Source organism: Lytechinus variegatus, chromosome 1, assembly GCF_018143015.1.
Source record: "Lytechinus variegatus isolate NC3 chromosome 1, Lvar_3.0, whole genome shotgun sequence".
Taxonomy (NCBI): Eukaryota; Metazoa; Echinodermata; class Echinoidea; order Temnopleuroida; family Toxopneustidae; genus Lytechinus; species Lytechinus variegatus.
This window is the reverse complement of record NC_054740.1, coordinates 54351262-54367997: the sequence shown is the minus strand read 5'-3', so window position 1 is coordinate 54367997 and position 16736 is coordinate 54351262. Positions and strand designations below refer to the sequence as shown.

The window sequence follows — 16736 nt, the reverse complement described above, 5'->3', positions numbered from 1 at the left end:
AACATTTTCATTTCCTTATTCTGTAATTGTATGACTAATTGGAAAATGGTAAGTTTTATGTGTAAAAAATAATGGGGGTTGGAACAAAATCAGAGAGTGAAATGACTCTTTGAGCTTACAAAAAGTGAATTCAGAAAAGTAAAAAGAAACAATTTCATCCATTTTAAAAAATGGTGAATCACCTCCTGTTTTGATTTGATATTTAAGGGGGGGGGGCAGTCAAATTTATCATTTCCAAACACCTCTAACAAGTTTTTCGCAGGCTTTATTTACACATTTTGGCCCCTAAACAAGTTGTCGCCAGAGTTTGACCCTGGGGAAAAAGCTTGGGGGAAAAAAAAACATACCCTACACACATTTGGCTGGTCTTAAAAAAAAAAGATTTGGAAAAAAAAAAACCTAAATACGTTTGACCATGCAATTGACCATTGACCAGTCTTTCAAAAATACCTTTTTTAAATCGGTGTTTTTGACACCCTTAACAATTGCACGTGCTGCCCTCTTCTAAAACTGAAAAAGCACCCCTTCAAACGCATTTTTTTTGTCATGCGTGTGTACAACAATATATTTGATTGCCCCCCCTCCCAGGAAATTTATAGTTCAGAATATATCAAAATCCATAATATACTTCCAATAATTTTAAAGAAGCAAATTTCCTTTTTAATTTTATTAGAGACTGATTCTATAGGCCTGTTTTAAGGTCATATTTTGGACAACCTTCTCAGATATAGTATGAGTCAATTCACCTCTTGAAATACACAAGGTCAAAGTTAATTTTTGCAGATTATGTAACTCTTTGAATTCTAGATGTACTCGTCCTCGTTATCCGAGCCATCGGAGTAGTAAAGCATCTGAATAGCAACCATTCTTGGCTCCGACTTCTGGACAAGCCCACCTTTACCCTCGACACGCCCACTCTCATCCTGGAACACCTGCTCTGATTCCTGAACCTTGACCTGGTGGCCGACATCCTCCAACCTCTCCTCTCGGTGTCTGCCGAGTTTCCTCCGCATCAGCCGAACAAAGAGTCCTCTTTCCCCGCTCCGTGGAGACCGCTTGACCTGACTTTCTGATAAACTACGCTTTTTACGTGATGCAGAGTGAATATGCTTAGTACTGCGATTTTTACCCAAGGAATTTAGAGAGTGTGTACTATTTGTGTAGGATGTAATGAGATATTATTATGTTGGTTATTATCGTAAATGGAGCAATGAAATTTCAATATTGTGAAAACAGTGTATATAATTTAAGCAGAGTATAATAAATGGAATATTTGATGATCAAGTATAAAAGCAAATATATGAATTTTTTAAAGAAAATGAAATGTAATAGGCATCAATTTCATTTCAAAGAAATTATTGAATGTAGAGATACACACCAACAAGAGATGATGAAAACATGAATATGAAAATATCACAATATGGAATGTCAAAAAGCAGAGCACAATAAATGATGTCATATATATAACATTATTTTTTTTTATAATGTAAAATAAGATGAATAAGCAGAAGAAGATTTGCAAGCATTGAAAGAGGATGGTTGGGAAGAACAAAACAAGACAAACAAAAACAGAGAATTAGACTTGACTCAATACCAAATATTCAACAACAAAAAATACTGCAAGACTTTACGATCATCAGGCAAATGATGAACAATTATGGTTCATGTTCAAATGGAAAAAAAAAACAGACATACGTTTCAATTGAAGAATAATGATGTAATGATGAGGTAATGATGTGTGTCTATTAAGGGTAATGTCTTTCACTCATTCAGGTGCATTGTAAAGGCTGTGAAAGATACTCAATCCTTTCCGAGAGCAGTTTTCACAAGTTTGAAAACATACCTCTTCTTACAGATATTTTCAACTCATGTGAATATATCTAAATCATGAAAAGCCAGCAATGGCATTACAATACACTTTCAACGAAGTGTATTAAAAAAAATCGAGCATGTCAATTGGTAGAATCATGATTGCATAGATGCATTTACTTTACATCTCAAGGGCATGTCACTTGGACAAACACATTCCACATCACAAATAATAATCATTGGCTTTACAGTCCAGTAAAATCCCACTTCATCATATTGTATTACACTTTGCCTTACTTCGAAATTTTATTGTTGAACTTGAAATGAAATCAATCCTTTATCACTCAAAAAAGCAATCAATCAAATGACATCAAATTGCATGAATCGTATTTGTTGAGAATTCCTACTGCTTGCCTTCCACTTTTCAACTTTCACCTATGAACTTCACCCTTGACCTTTCACCCATGACCTTATGGTATCTAAGGGAGATATGAAACTAGCAAGCTAGACAAATTTCCCCAAGAAGCATCCTCTTACTTCCACCTATCATAGAAGTTGAATGACCTGCTCTTTTTTGTGTGTCTAAAAGGTTGTTATCATGAGTGTAAAATTGCACCTGTCATTTGCTTTTGTACTATTCCTAGGGATCTTTGATTAATTACAAGTACAAGAAATCAACAGATATTAAAAAATAAATCTAGTTCCAGACATGTATATTATCTTTATTTTCACATTTTCTTGCATATCATCTCTCCCTCTTTTGTTTTCTCCATTTATCTCTATTTCTCCTTATTTCTTTCTTTCTTTCTCTCTTTCTTTCCAACTTTCTTTCTGTCTCTCCCTTTATATACAGAATATAACTTTCTCTCATTTTCTATCTGGTCATATACATTTCATGGATATCTCATCTCATAACCAAATTGAATGTCTCTTGCATATCTCTTTTCTTTGTGTTTCCTGCATTTCCTATAAATCTCCAAGAAGGCTTGCAGATATTGATCAAATTCATTAAGACATGGCGTATCATATGACACAAAAATCTTCAGCGCTCAGATAACAAATCATACAATCAGTGAACATGCATCATCATGTCAACTCTCAAATGAATAAGGTTTTCTTTTTTTTCATCTAAATGTTACACGTATGTGGGCCACGTCATGACATTTTCTCACCATCTGTATGGGAATTTTTAATTGGTTTCAGCTTTTCCTCTTTATTTAATCGCATTCGTTACAATGGTAATGTTTTATGCAACAGGCCCCTATTTAAGAATATGCAAACATAGAGTCAAGACTTGAATTTTGAGAATTTACCACACATGAAACAGCATGGACATATGGACTGTCACTCAAGGAATAAAGCATAGAAAAAAGTAAATTAAGGTCGGCCTACCTGAACTTTCTGGTGGGCCGGGGGCGCTCCGATTGCGTTGAGAAGGCACTCGCCGTACTCGCAGCTGTTACGGCCGAAACGTCGCTGGTGCTCGACAGGTTGCTGTCGGAGGACTTGATGCTGATGTTGTCGGGGCTCTGCTTGCGTCGGTGCGAGGAATGCTGGAAAGGGAGGGACATGTCGTGGCCTGGCGACCCCATGTGGGACCCCCTCTCTAGGCTTCCACCACCGCTACCGCCAATACCCCCGCCGCTTCCGTGAGGGGAGAGGGTGTTGGCGGAAGCGGCCTGCTTGTACTGGCTCATCTTCAGCTTGATCTGCCTGGCTCGCTCTTCGATGTCGGCAGTGCCTAGAACAAATGGAGAGAATCACCATAGGTTTCATTACACACGCAAAAGATGATCTTTGTGTAGAGGTGTTGTGGCTCAGTAGATAAGTCTTCGGACTTTGAACCACAAGGTCCCAGGTTCAAATCCCACTGCAGCACTAGCGTCCTTTGACAAGGCGTTTATCTACATTTGCCACTCTTGACCCAGGTGTAGTAAATGAGTACACAGTAGGAAGGATTTCCGTGAATGCTCGATGCGCCCGATCAGGGTAGCCGTGCTAAAGCCGGGGAAATAGTATGCAGCGCTTAGAAACACTTGTATTAAGCGCTATATAAATGTTGGATATTATTAATTACTACTGCTCTACACCAGTATGATTTAATGTTTAATTGTGCCATCACTAGTGGCTTTCCATAGATGTACATGGCGACTCAGCCAGGACTAACAAATGTTTCATCACCCTGGCCAATTTGTCTGTAATTTCCCTGCATTGTCTACTTGAATGGTGGCAGCGGTGGGATTAAAATCCATACCATTGAAATGACTGGTGCCCTTAAACCAGAGATATCCTTGGCAATTTCACGAATCATGAATCGTATATTGTGTAATATTGCAACTACAACTTGTTTTCTTATACATGGAAATTGGAGAGAACAAGGACAGGGACAACAAAATCAGCACTAAATCTTATAGAATTGAAATTCTATAAATTTAATCTCTGCTTGAGTTAAATCTCAAATTCTACCTCTGCAGTCTGAGTTAAGCTAAAATTGTTGAAATTGACTCCAACTTCACATAGAAGGTGCCATCATGAAAGAGGATGTAGATCAAACTTGTACTAGAAAAAAAATTTGCTGAAATAATATCTTCACAATACCAAATTTTTTAACGACACCCGAAATTAATTTCAATTTACAAACAACCAGGATAAGCACCTTGGATGTACTAGAGGTTTCCCCCAGATTGTCACATTAAAAAAATGTACATAGGGAAACAACATAAGGAAAATATAAAGAATACAAAATAGGCAGTACAGATTTATGTCAAATTGTCATGGAAAAGGTATTTTTCCATACAGTTTTAGCTGCATCTTCAGTAATATAACCAAAGTGATCATCGCTTATTATTCAGCTGTAGTTGTGATTATTGCTTGGCCTGACCCACAATAATGATAGGTAGTTCACATTCCCTTGAAACCCTCAAGCCTATTTGATGCAAGGAATTAGATTATTCATTCATCATACAAGAAAAGTTAAGCGGGCTTTATAAGTAAGACCATTATGGAGAGAAAGACGCCCGAGCACATCGCATTGCTTATTCCTGATCAAGCTTTTAATTAGATTTCTGTTGGTGAGTAATTCAATAAAGTGTGAACCTTAACATGTGGTTGACCGCTGTTTACAAGGAAATTGACCTTCGTATCAAGAAATTGGGGGTAACCGGAAGAGCTCTTGGAGATTAAATTCCAAAGAGGGGTGAAGATAGAATTGCATTAATGAGGGATAATGAAGCCCAATTGGCAGGGAGCCATAGAGAGGGAAAGAGAAAGGAGAAGAGAGGAGAGGTAATAAAAAAAGAGAGGGAGAAACAGGAAGAGAAAACACACCCTCATGAACACACAAACACATAATATACAAACAAAGAAATATTGGGGAAAAGATCAAGGAGGACAAGTTTTTGGAGAGGGAGAGAGAAGTGAGGGAAGAAAGAGAGAAAAAGTGGAGATGAAGCAATAGAGAGGAGAAAGACAGCAATAATAAATAAAAAAAAGGTGAGAAAGAAGCAACAAGAGAGAGGAAGACACACAGGTACAACAAAATGTTGGGTAAAAGACAGAGGATGAGAGAGAGAGAGAAGAGTGATACAGAGTCAGAAAAAGATAAAGAAAGGAAATACAGAGGAAACAGAAAAAGACAGCAGGGGCTAAAGCCAGGGGAAATTGCCCATCTAATTGTGCTATGTATTCTCTGGAAGAGATGCGCTGATGTAAGAATCCAGCTATTATAATTGTTATTAGGAAGACGGCTAGGAAAGAAGGAGGGTACGATAAAAGAATACTTGATATTCAGAAAATCCAATAATTTTAATAGAAGGGAAATGAGAAAAGGGAGATATAGTAAGTGAGGATAAGTGTGTTGTTGTTTTTTTGTGGGTGTGTCACTGTGCCTAATGATCACCCTATTAAAGGGGTTTGATTCTCTTATTTTGCAATGTATGTATTTACTCATGCAATGTTTTTTTCAATGAATTGAATGGCATGTGAATGTGTGCATTGTGTGTGAGGGAGAAAATGAAAGGTGTGGAATGAGAGCTAAAGGGAGAGTGAGAGAGATACAATATAAGAGACACTGACAGAAACAAAGAAAGTGTAAAAAAAATGCCTTAAGGTATTGAGAAAAACCCAAAACGAGTGATTGAGACAATGTGTACGTGTCTGTGTGTGTGTGTGTGGGTGTGTGAGATATCTGAAAGTGTGGGAGTCTTCACAACTGCAATCATAAGTGGAATCTCCATCATTGGATTCAAGTGCAAATGCTTGGAGGTCAAACACCAGTGACTAAGAACACCTGATTGAATTAGATCTGATTACCTTGGATATATTGGTTATAAGCATCCCTCACTGTCTATTGGAGAAGAGCCAACTTCTCTACGACTTTGTCATGATTATGATCGCACAAGATTCATATTATCTTATCACCTTCAAACACTTCATTGCTTGTGAAGTAATATTAAGTTAACCTCACCTAAGCATATCCCCGCCCCCTCCCATTGTCACCTAATCTTTCTTATGGTTTGCTGCATTCAAAGAGATAAAAATCAATGCAATATGGCTCCTTTTTCTAATTGAAACTATGACGACACTCGTACAGATCCTATTTTTGGTAATCTAGTTGGAAGACATAATTCTAAAGCTCAAGTTTTCAATTTTTGGGGTGCTTAATTGAGCACCATAACTTTCTAAAGCTCAAGTTTTCAATTTTTGGGGTGCTTAATTGAGCACCATAACCTTGCATTTTTTTCTTTTTTCAATATATTTATGACTGCGTTGTTCTGATTTCATATCTGTTTTAGCATCTTACAGCATCAGGATGGCAGGAAAAACTTACAGCTTATTTTGTCTTGATGAATCAATATAGTCTAAGCTATATCAAGTGACTAAATGGCAAATAAATTTATAGTAATTGCATTGATTTTTTTTGCATAGTTTTAGGCAATGAGAGTATGAGTCTAACAGATGACCTATAACATACAGTTAATTAAAGGGATGGTCTGGGATGAAAATATATATATATATATATATATCTTAATAAATAGAGTAAAATTCACTGAGCAAAATGCTGAAAATTTCATCAAAATCTGCTAACAAATAACAAAGTTGTCGAATTTTTAAGTTTTTCAATATTTTGTGAAAGCAATTATATGCACATCATCATGAATATTCACTAGGTGGGCTGATGATGTGACATCTCCACTTTCCTTTTTTTATGTTATTACATGAAATTATTAATGTTTCATTTTTTCATACATGTGTATAAGTGATATGTCTCCATTATATTAAAATAAGTTGCAGCAATAAATAACTAATGCACTTAATCAGTCGTCAATCCAATTGGTTTAGTTCTTGGTAGAAAATGTTTGAATAAACCTAATTTCATACAATAAAATACAAAAGAACAAGTGGGAATATGACATCATCAGCCCACCTAATGAATATTCATAAAGACATGCCTATCACCGGAATAATGCAAATCTTTAAAATTCAATAACTTTGTTATTTGATATCCGATTCGATCAAATTTTTCAGCATTTTGCTCTGTGTATTTTACCCTCTTTATTGAGATATAAATATTTGCAGCCTGGACTATCCCTTTAAAGATTGATCAGCTAATTTCTATGATTAATATTTTTAAATCGTCAATTGTTAACATCAGCCCCATAATGACGCATTACGCTCTATGTAATTGGGCCCTGGGTCCCATTTCAGGAAAAGTTGTTATACAATAACAAAAGCACAATTTCTGTAACAAATTTACTTTCAGCCAATCAGGGCTCCGTAACACAAAGGTTTGCGATGAATAGCAAATATGAAAGAACACTTCTGATTGGTTCCTAGTCAGTATTTTGCGCCAAACGCGCGGGTAACATTGATCTTGATTGGTCAGTTCATTTAGCGATTGATCGCTAATCTTTGTGTTACGGAGCCCAGATTGGCAGATCTTTCAACTGTTAGTGCAAATGTTTTATCATAGCAAATTTAATGAAATGGGTCCCATGTATTGGCGTCAAGTGGTAGCAATTACCTTTATCAGCTTTAGATGAAGGGGGTATCTGGGGTAGCCTTCGCTGTTGCTTGCGTGGCGTTGAAGGGGTAGAGGAAGGACTGTTACGTCCCGCGTGGATAGGAGAGTTGGGTAAACTGGAGGAATCTAGACCCGACGTAGGAGGAGGAAGCATGTGGCGCCCTCTGTACTGTCTGTCGTACTCCATCTCCCCTCGGACCTCGGACCTGCTACGCCGCTGGTACGAGTCCGACTGCGAGGTATCGACTGACCGGCGGCTTGGCGACCGGGATCTCCGGGGCTCACTGTATTCGTACATGTTAGGAGGGGAGAGTGTCCTTGAGCGGTGCTCGCGCTCCCGACGTGGGGGCGAGCTACGGTCTAAGCGGTGAGGGGACTCACGTTCATGACCCCGGGAAGATGTTGAATTTGGGGAAGTCCTTATATTATCAACCTCTGTGCCCCTGTATGAGTACATATCCCGCTCTCTCTCGCGGTCGAGTTCGCGGTCAAGATCGCGGTCGCGTTCCCGTCCTCTCTCCCTGGTGTGATTCCGGTCCCTTTCCCGGTCTCTATCCAAAGGTCGGTCCCGATCCCGATCTTGATCACGATCCCTCTCCTGCTGGAGGTCCTGTGCTCGATGTTGTCTGCCATATTCTATTGCTGGTTCGGAATGCCTCGTTCTCGTTCTCTCTTTCCTGATGGGGGACGGCGATCGTGGCCTCCGGGACACTCTCTCGGGAACGGCAAGCGTGCTCTGAGAGTTGCGTCTTTGTTTGCTGGGCATGGGTTCTTCGTTCGGTGTCAGGTCCTCTTGAGTTGGAGGTGTCACTGCAGAATAATTTTTAAAATATAGTTAATTAAGTCAAATCTGTTTATGCCATCACCTGTAGGAAAGGACTATACGACTATAAAGACCATAAATTCAGTATCCTGAATGTTTTCCCCCCATTGCAACATCTATTGTAGGAAATCGTCTACAAAGACCACCTTCTTAGAAAGACTGTTTTTCTTTAGTATCTCCTTTGGGAGATCCTTAATACAGGTTTCATTGAAAATGGTAGATCAGCATACTAACTGCTTGTAGAATAGAGAGTGGAGTTGTATTCCTCTTAATATTTCATATTGGACTATATACACTATGAATTGTATATAATACATTGTAATGTATATATATTTTTTTACCTCAACTGAAATAAAATTTGTCAAAAATAGTCCTCTGAATATTTCAAATTGAAATATATGTAACACTATGTATTGCATTGTACATTGTAATGCATGTATATTTGTATACCTCAACTGAAATAAAGTTCGTCAAAAATCCTGAGAACATAAAATACACAGTTATTAATAAATAAATCACCAATAACAGGGAGAGGCTTAGATGAAAATACATGTATCCCAAGGCAGTTATTTATTCTAGAACATGCTGAAATATGATACGCTTTTATAATACATGCTGTAGAGATTGACAATTCATATGATAAATGAGTTGGTGCAATTAAATGTACAGTTATGTCATATTAGATAGTGCTAGCTCGAAAGTATTGTACATGCTATTGGCATAAGAAACAAAAAAGAAACAAACAAAAAACAAACAATTGTTACATTAGACATGGTAAAATTTAAGTGTGAAAATAAGAAACAATGGAGAAAATAATAGAAGGAAATAATAATAAACAATAAGTCCTGTCAATGTTTGAATTTGCTTTTTCACAATGGTTTTCAACCCCCAAATGGCCGATTTATTAGATCAATAAAAAGAAATAAACTTTAACAAAATCATATTTGTTAAAGTTATTTTTTGGAAGCCTGTTAAAAAGGTGTTCAGTGAAGTACCCACTTTTCTGCAATACAAGAAAAAAATGTTTGAATTATGAAAAAAACATAGCAAAAACCATACAAATCAAAGCAAACTCAAATGAACAAAACAAATGGTGCATTGATGAAAAATCTGATGATCTGATCACATCTATTTGCATTGTTAAGCATGACTGAGCTCGCATCTGCATGATTTTACAGATACTAGTAGTACTTTTCTAAGATATCACTATAAACAACTGCTCCATCACAAATTTTATACATTTCATTAATGCATATGGAATTTGATGTTTAGAACATTGAAAAGGGGAAATTTGCGTTTTGGAAAGAGGAAAACTGAGGATTTAAGTCTAAAGGGGAAGGGGAGTTGAGCAGTGGTTATTAGGAAAAGGGTAATAAGGCTAAGAAGGGGGAGGGGAGGGAAAGGGGTAGGGAAGGGATAGGGGAAGGGGGTAGGGGAAGTTGCAGGGAAATGGAAGGGAAGGGGTAGGGAAGGGAAAAGGAAAGGAAAAGGGAAGGGGTAGGGAAGGGGATGGGTGTAAGAGGGGTGGGGAAGGGATAGGGAAGAGGTTGGAAAGAGGTAGAGGAGGGGGTGGGGGAATGGGGTAGGACAAATGCGTAGGGGAAGGGGGTAGGGAAGGGGTGTTAGTACCTATGCCAGCACGCCTGTGCGGGGCTTGACTACGTGGAAAGTCAGTATCTTGACTAGAGGGCCTGTCATCCTGGTCGCTGACTGGGGGCGGGCTACAGCTGCTGCCAAATGATGAGATACTAGCTACGTCCCCCGCCCCTGTGGTGGTACCACCTACAAGGTGTCAAGGTTTGGTTTGTTAATGGAGAAAGATGAAAAGGCAGAGAAAGAGGAAAACAAACATTTACACAAAATCTTGTGTAATATTGATAATCTTTTTTTTTCTTTTTACATCACACAAAAAGTTTAGGAAAACCAGAAACTTATTAAAATGTCATTGTCAATATTAATATTTTTTTTCATTGGTATTATTTCATAAGTTTTGATTGAACAGTTTTTTAAAGTAGGATATAAGAATGGTTTTAAATTTTTCCAGTTTAGGGTCTTATTTTGAACCAAAACAAAGGCAAAAGCAGAAATATAATTTTTCATACTGGATAATCTGTACATTTTTCAAAACAAGTCAAATTCTTTTCCATTTAAATCTGAAGAATTAGTTTAAAAACACACAAGCTCTGGCCTTTGTAGACTAATCATCAAACACAGATTTTATTTACAAAAAAAGAACAGTAGAAAGCAAGAAAACACATTATGCCAATGCATTAGATACTTAAAGAAGGAGCTTATTACAGAAAGAACGATGCTAGGTGCAAATAGGATATAACTTGTGGGATGTTTCTTAAAGCTGTTTGTATAGTTATGCATGACTTTAAAGACTGGAACATATTCCTAGATACTAAGACACCATTCTCACTTCCGTCCTAAAACTAAAACGTGTAATGAAAACAATCGAAGAGGTCTTTGAAGCGATCTTTCAAATGGTTCAGAAAACCACCTCGGGATAAAGTTTTGAAGATCGCTTTGCCTCGTTTTAGCATAAGTGAAGACACAACCGCTCTTTGGGAAGCGATCTTCGCACATTTCTATCATGCTACTCCACAAACCTTACCGTATGTGGAATGCCTACGCTTCAGTTTCAAATTTTGTGCAAAACAGGTCACCCAACTGAGAACGTTCCAATTGCAACAACACCACTTTACGTGAAGTGGTTTCGAAAAATACTTTTGGATGATCAAATGGGAAAGCTAGCAATAAGTGATTTTCCAAATTGGTTTCCTGATCTGATTTCCAGTAAACTAGTTTTAGAAAGTATGAGAACGGCGTCTATGTCAGCTACATAGGGATCAATTCCCACAAGAAAAGGTTACTAGTTGTGCATAAAGTCATTCGTAACTTACAATTAGCCACACCTACCTGAGATCCGGGGGGGGGCAGTCAAATATATTGCTGTACACACGTTTGACCAAAAGAGGCATTAAAAGGGGTGTTTTTTCAATTTGGGCTCGGGCCGCACATGCACTCGTTAAGGGTGTCAAAAACACTGATTTGTTTTTAAAAGGGTAGTTTTGAAAGACTGGTCAATGGTCAATCACAGAGTCAAACATATTCAGGGTATGGTTTTTTTTCCAAAGTTTTTTTTATTTAAGACTAGCCAAACGTGTTTAGGGTATGTTTTTTCCCCCAAGCCCTTTCCCCAGGGTCACATTCTGGCAACAACTTGTTTAGGGGCCAAAATGTGTAAATAAAGCCTGCGAAAAACTTGTTTAGGGATTGTTTTGCACATAGAGAAAAAACTTGTTTAGGGCATGTTTGGAACTAATTTGGCCACACGTGTGCACAGCAATACATTTGACTGCCCCCCCCCCCCCCCGGCCTGAGATGTTCCATAATGCTGTTGGGTAGCACACAATTAACACACAACTAGTAATACTTTTTTGTGCTAAATGCAATATATGCAAAATGTTCACTCTTTCAATGAGATTTCACTTTCCATAACCCTAATCAAATTTTGAAAAATATTAAATTCTACAATGGATGATTTCAAATTCAGTGCTGACCTTTTGGTGTTGGTGTTAGAGGTCAATTGTTTGATGACTCTTTTTTTTCTTTGGTTTTTCTTTTTGTATTTAATTGTGGGCAAATACGCTTCTTATATCTTACTACGTTAATTATATTTTGTCTAATTCCATTAGGGGAAGTTACCCAGACAAACTCTATTTGTTTTTTTTATAATTTCCCTATTTCCTTTGTTGTTTGAAATTTTAACTGATTGTATACATACATATTTTATGTGGAAGACTTTTGTTATACATGACTATGATTAACATTTGCTCTATTATGTATTTTCATGATTTTTTTTTGTATTGTGGATTTTGATCGGAAATAAATGAATTAAACTTGAACTTAAATTTTTTATGACACCAAACAGAAATGGAGATGGTCCTGAAAAGTCACTCTCTGGGTGTTGAGCTGTAAATATCGTGGTCTGGATCATTTGTGTAAACTCAGAATAGGTTTAGGAGCTGGGATAAACACAATCCAAATCGTGCTTTCAGCACCAACACCAGCATCGGACTTGAAATCACCCATTCAGGTGCTGGATACAATCGACAAAGATGCATGTACATTTCAAGATGGGAATCAAAATTAACCCATTGCCTACAGGGTTCGGATAATTTGTGTACAAAGACAACTGTGAAATAAAGACACCAGTGGTCCATGGGTTAATGAGAAGCTGGTCTAGCACCCGAGTGAGTATATATGACCAGCCATTCATAACTTACAAACAGCTTCATGAAAACTGCCTTTGTTAGATATTAAACAAGTAAGTTCATCAGGAAATGACATGCTCATTAAAAGCAAAGCAGTATTTCATTAAGAGGAAAATATTACAGAATGCAACCACGAAAACCATTCATTCCACAAACAATAAGTCACCATGAAAAAAAGGTTATCTATTAAACAAGAAATTCTTGCCATAAGATAAAATCGAATTTTCACTCTTGGGAAGAGAGTGCACCTTTTCCCATTTTATAAATCGTCTTAATTAACTGTTTTGTTTTTATAAGTTAGATTATTTTGAAATTCTTGAGACTTAATTGTTTTGATTTTAAATAGCTTGTTGGTTGCAGAGTTAAGAAGATATAAATGATTATGTATAATTACTCCCCCATGCCTAGCTAAACCAGATGTTAAGTGATTATTAGTTAAGAGCCACAATACCACAAGTCAGTGGTATATATTATTCACAAAAAAATTCTGCAAGTGCATGGCTTTTCCTTGCAAATCTATGGTCATATACCTGATAGGCCGGTCAGTCCATCATCAAAGTCGGAGACATCGCTGTCGGTGATCCGACCCCCTGAGCTGGGGGAGAGTTGTTCTCGCATGCTGCCGTTCTCCTGAGCCATGCGCTTGCCGATGATGTCATGCATGCCAGGGTTGCCGTTGTTGTTCGTGGTGAGCGGGAGTTGTTTCTTGGGTTGTGGCGGAGGTTGTTGGGGTGGCGAGGAAGGCTGGTTACGTGAGCTGCCGTGAGGGTAGAGGGAGTACCAGTGCGACTGGCCGTCAAACGGGGCTCCCTCTAGGGGAAGTATCATCTGCAAGGTCAAAGACAATGTTATAATATTAGCTATAGACAGAAATATCCACATGCGGCTTTAAATACAAAAGAGACAGACTGAAAGGTTGAAAAATAGAAAAGGTAGAAAGAGAAAATATATGTTGGTAGAAAATAGACAGACAGACAGAAAGATATATATGTATCTATATAGATAGATGGATAGAGGAATAGATGGACAGTTTTATTTAGATATGAAAAGACAAATAGGTAGGTAGATATATACACATATAAACAGACAATATTTAAGGCTTACTAAGTGAACCCCCCATCAGAAGCCACTACTCCTCTTTATCCTTGTTAGCCAAGTGGCCCAGCCCAATCAATCTAGACTGTATTTTCCTTTTTAATGAACGCATGTTCTTGCTATGTGATTTTGAAAACGTCCTAAAGTTCAATAAACTTTTCAATAATCCTTACCTGTCCCAGGAATTCTTTAGCACCGTATTGTTCAAAATCCCAGACGGTGACCTCCAGGTCACGACCCCTGAACTCTGACCTCTTGATGGGGCCAAAGGTGAAGGTTTGGTTCCATTTTGGGCTGAGTGTGTTCTGAATGGTCTTGGTCCGTCGTTTTGTCTCCTCACTGAAAATAAGAAGAATATACATGGCATAATAGAGACAAGATAAACAAGAATTATTCACTGCTAACAACTTCACACTTGCTTTCAACAAAATATGAAACATAAAAAGTCACTACCCATTGCTATTTTTTTTATTTTGATATGGCTGATTGACAAAGTGTATGCATATGATTGTCCATCTAACACTGATTCTATTTTTGGTAATTGCTGAACTTCCTTTTCCCCAATATTGGGAAGAAAAATCACCAATTTCGGACTATATTTTGACTGGCGGAAGGATAAGGGCTATTTTGCTGTTTGAGTTGATGAATCTGCTCCCCCCGACGATGTCTTTAAACACGCCAATTTATTTTTAAAATGAGCCGGTCGAGGGACCCTTTTCTGGTCAGATATGGATTGCCAGATATAAATCCTATCCACTGGTAGTAAACATTCGACCCCCGAATTTCATCCTTATTTTTTATGAATTTTTTAAAGTGCCAATTTAACACATGAGTCTATGGGGAATGAATTAGGCCTGTGAGACCGAATATTTCTAACTTCTTGGGAAGGCAGAGCGCCATCTTGTGGTCATAAATTGCCATTTTATAATTGTGTCTCTCATTGATATTGTTGTCCCAGTAAGATCAGACAAGGAAACATATCAATTTGCCTTAAATTGATTTATCTCTGTTAATTGCTCTTCACCTGATGTATAATTCAGTTTTCTTGTCTTTGAAAAATGATTTTTTTTTTCAGATATGTGACTGTACAAAAGCATTATATTCAATCAGTATATCAAACTACTTGTCCCTTTTAATATTTTGAACCAACAAATTAACATATTGCATTCTACTATTCTCATGCACGCCACTTTTCTTTTTAGATCCTATTCATCTTTACATTTTTACAGGGGGGGGCACATTCATTGATGAGTAAATACCATGCGTGACCAAAAACGCATGTAAAAAAGGTGTCAAAAGGACTAAAATAATGAAAAAAAAGTTATATATTTTGAAAACTACATGCTCACAGTCCAATTTGCAAGGGGATAAAAAAGACAAAAATAATTCATAAAGGATGTAGTTTTTGCCCCAAAACTATGTGTTTAGGGTCCAATTTGAGCAAGGTGTGTGTGGTGGTACTAATCCCAATGAAAGTAAAGGTAAAGCCAACGCCCGTGAACACTTCCGTGACAAAACAATTAAAATATTGTTGTACTTGTTTAGGGGGTCAATTCAGGGAATACTTGTCAAGGGTATTGTTTTCTTTCCAATACTTGTTAAGGGTAGGGTTTTACATGCCAATACTTGTTAAGGGGTGCATTATTAGAACATGGAAAATACTCGTTTAGGGTGCTTTTCGAAACCCCAAGGTCACGCATATCCACTCGTCAATGGAAGTGCGCTCCCTCTCCTGGAAAATAGCCATAATTTTGAAAAAAATTTGTCTTCAAATATATACATTTTTGAGATCATTATACCAAATCTGAAAAAGTAAATCCTCTTCTCTGTACTATTACCATTTAAAGTTTTAAACTCAAACTAAAAGCAAAAGTTCTAAGTTTCCTCAGGATCATGGGATTTCTTTTTTTTGGGGGGGAGCCAAACTGGTTTCATGAAGCTTTCACAGAATATACACATCCCTTGGTAGTCCCTAATCTTAGCGCGTAATACATCAGAACGACGTGTCTAAGCGCTTTTATAGATATAATATTACCCCGGTCATTAGATTCAATCAGTCATTCCCCCACACAATGTGTGCACAGCCTCCACTCCGTGGGGAGTATTCCACTCAGTCGCCGGTGAGGCGCACACAGTATTGGACAAGCTACGATGACTTTCACATCCTACCGGGTACCCATTTAGCACCTGGGTCGAGAGTGGCAAAGTGTCTGGCTCCTCCTTCGTTTTCTCATTAGTTTTTTAAACTACCACTATGACTTGTAAATTTAAAACTGAAATTTGCAAATGATCGCAAATCATTGCTTGCAACATTCTCTTAGACATACCTTCTATCTGGCAGTAGGAAGACCTTTACATAGGGGTTGCGGAGATCCCCCGTATCTCTTGGTTGCGCCCCATGCATCGTCAAGACTGTCATATTGATCAAGTAATTATTGCTATCGTACCAAAGTTTGATCTGAAAGAGGAGAGCATATGGAATAATCTTGATACATCTATAACTGAAATTAAAAAAACACATAATACTACATCATAATAAATCTGTGGATCCCCTCAACTACTACTCCATTGACCGGATAGGTTAATTTGTAGCATTATTGAACTGGTAAGCTGTTATACAGTATGTACCTTCAGAAGGCATTTTGTGGGTTTGTGTTGGCCCTAAAAAGTACCACCAAAACTTGCTGTTTCGACAAGTCTGTTCTTG

General features: G+C 37.7%; 1 protein-coding gene across 7 annotated transcripts in view; it reads right to left on the bottom strand.

Moving 5' to 3' along the window:
* Positions 1-2631: 2631 nt before the first annotated feature.
* The window catches only part of LOC121417021 (regulating synaptic membrane exocytosis protein 2-like), a 51925-nt gene continuing 37820 nt past the window's right edge, over positions 2632-16736 (bottom strand). For 6 of the 7 annotated variants that reach the window (XM_041610605.1, XM_041610611.1, XM_041610575.1 and 3 more), the window contains 6 exons: positions 16357-16487; positions 14203-14368; positions 13465-13762; positions 10284-10436; positions 7832-8641; positions 2632-3550 (listed from right to left, as the gene is read on the bottom strand). In XM_041610605.1, the coding sequence (XP_041466539.1) occupies positions 3198-3550; positions 7832-8641; positions 10284-10436; positions 13465-13762; positions 14203-14368; positions 16357-16487 (1911 nt within the window). In that variant the 3' untranslated portion in view covers positions 2632-3197. The remainder of the gene's footprint in view (positions 3551-7831; positions 8642-10283; positions 10437-13464; positions 13763-14202; positions 14369-16356; positions 16488-16736) is intronic. The other variant, XM_041610596.1, reaches the window with a different exon arrangement.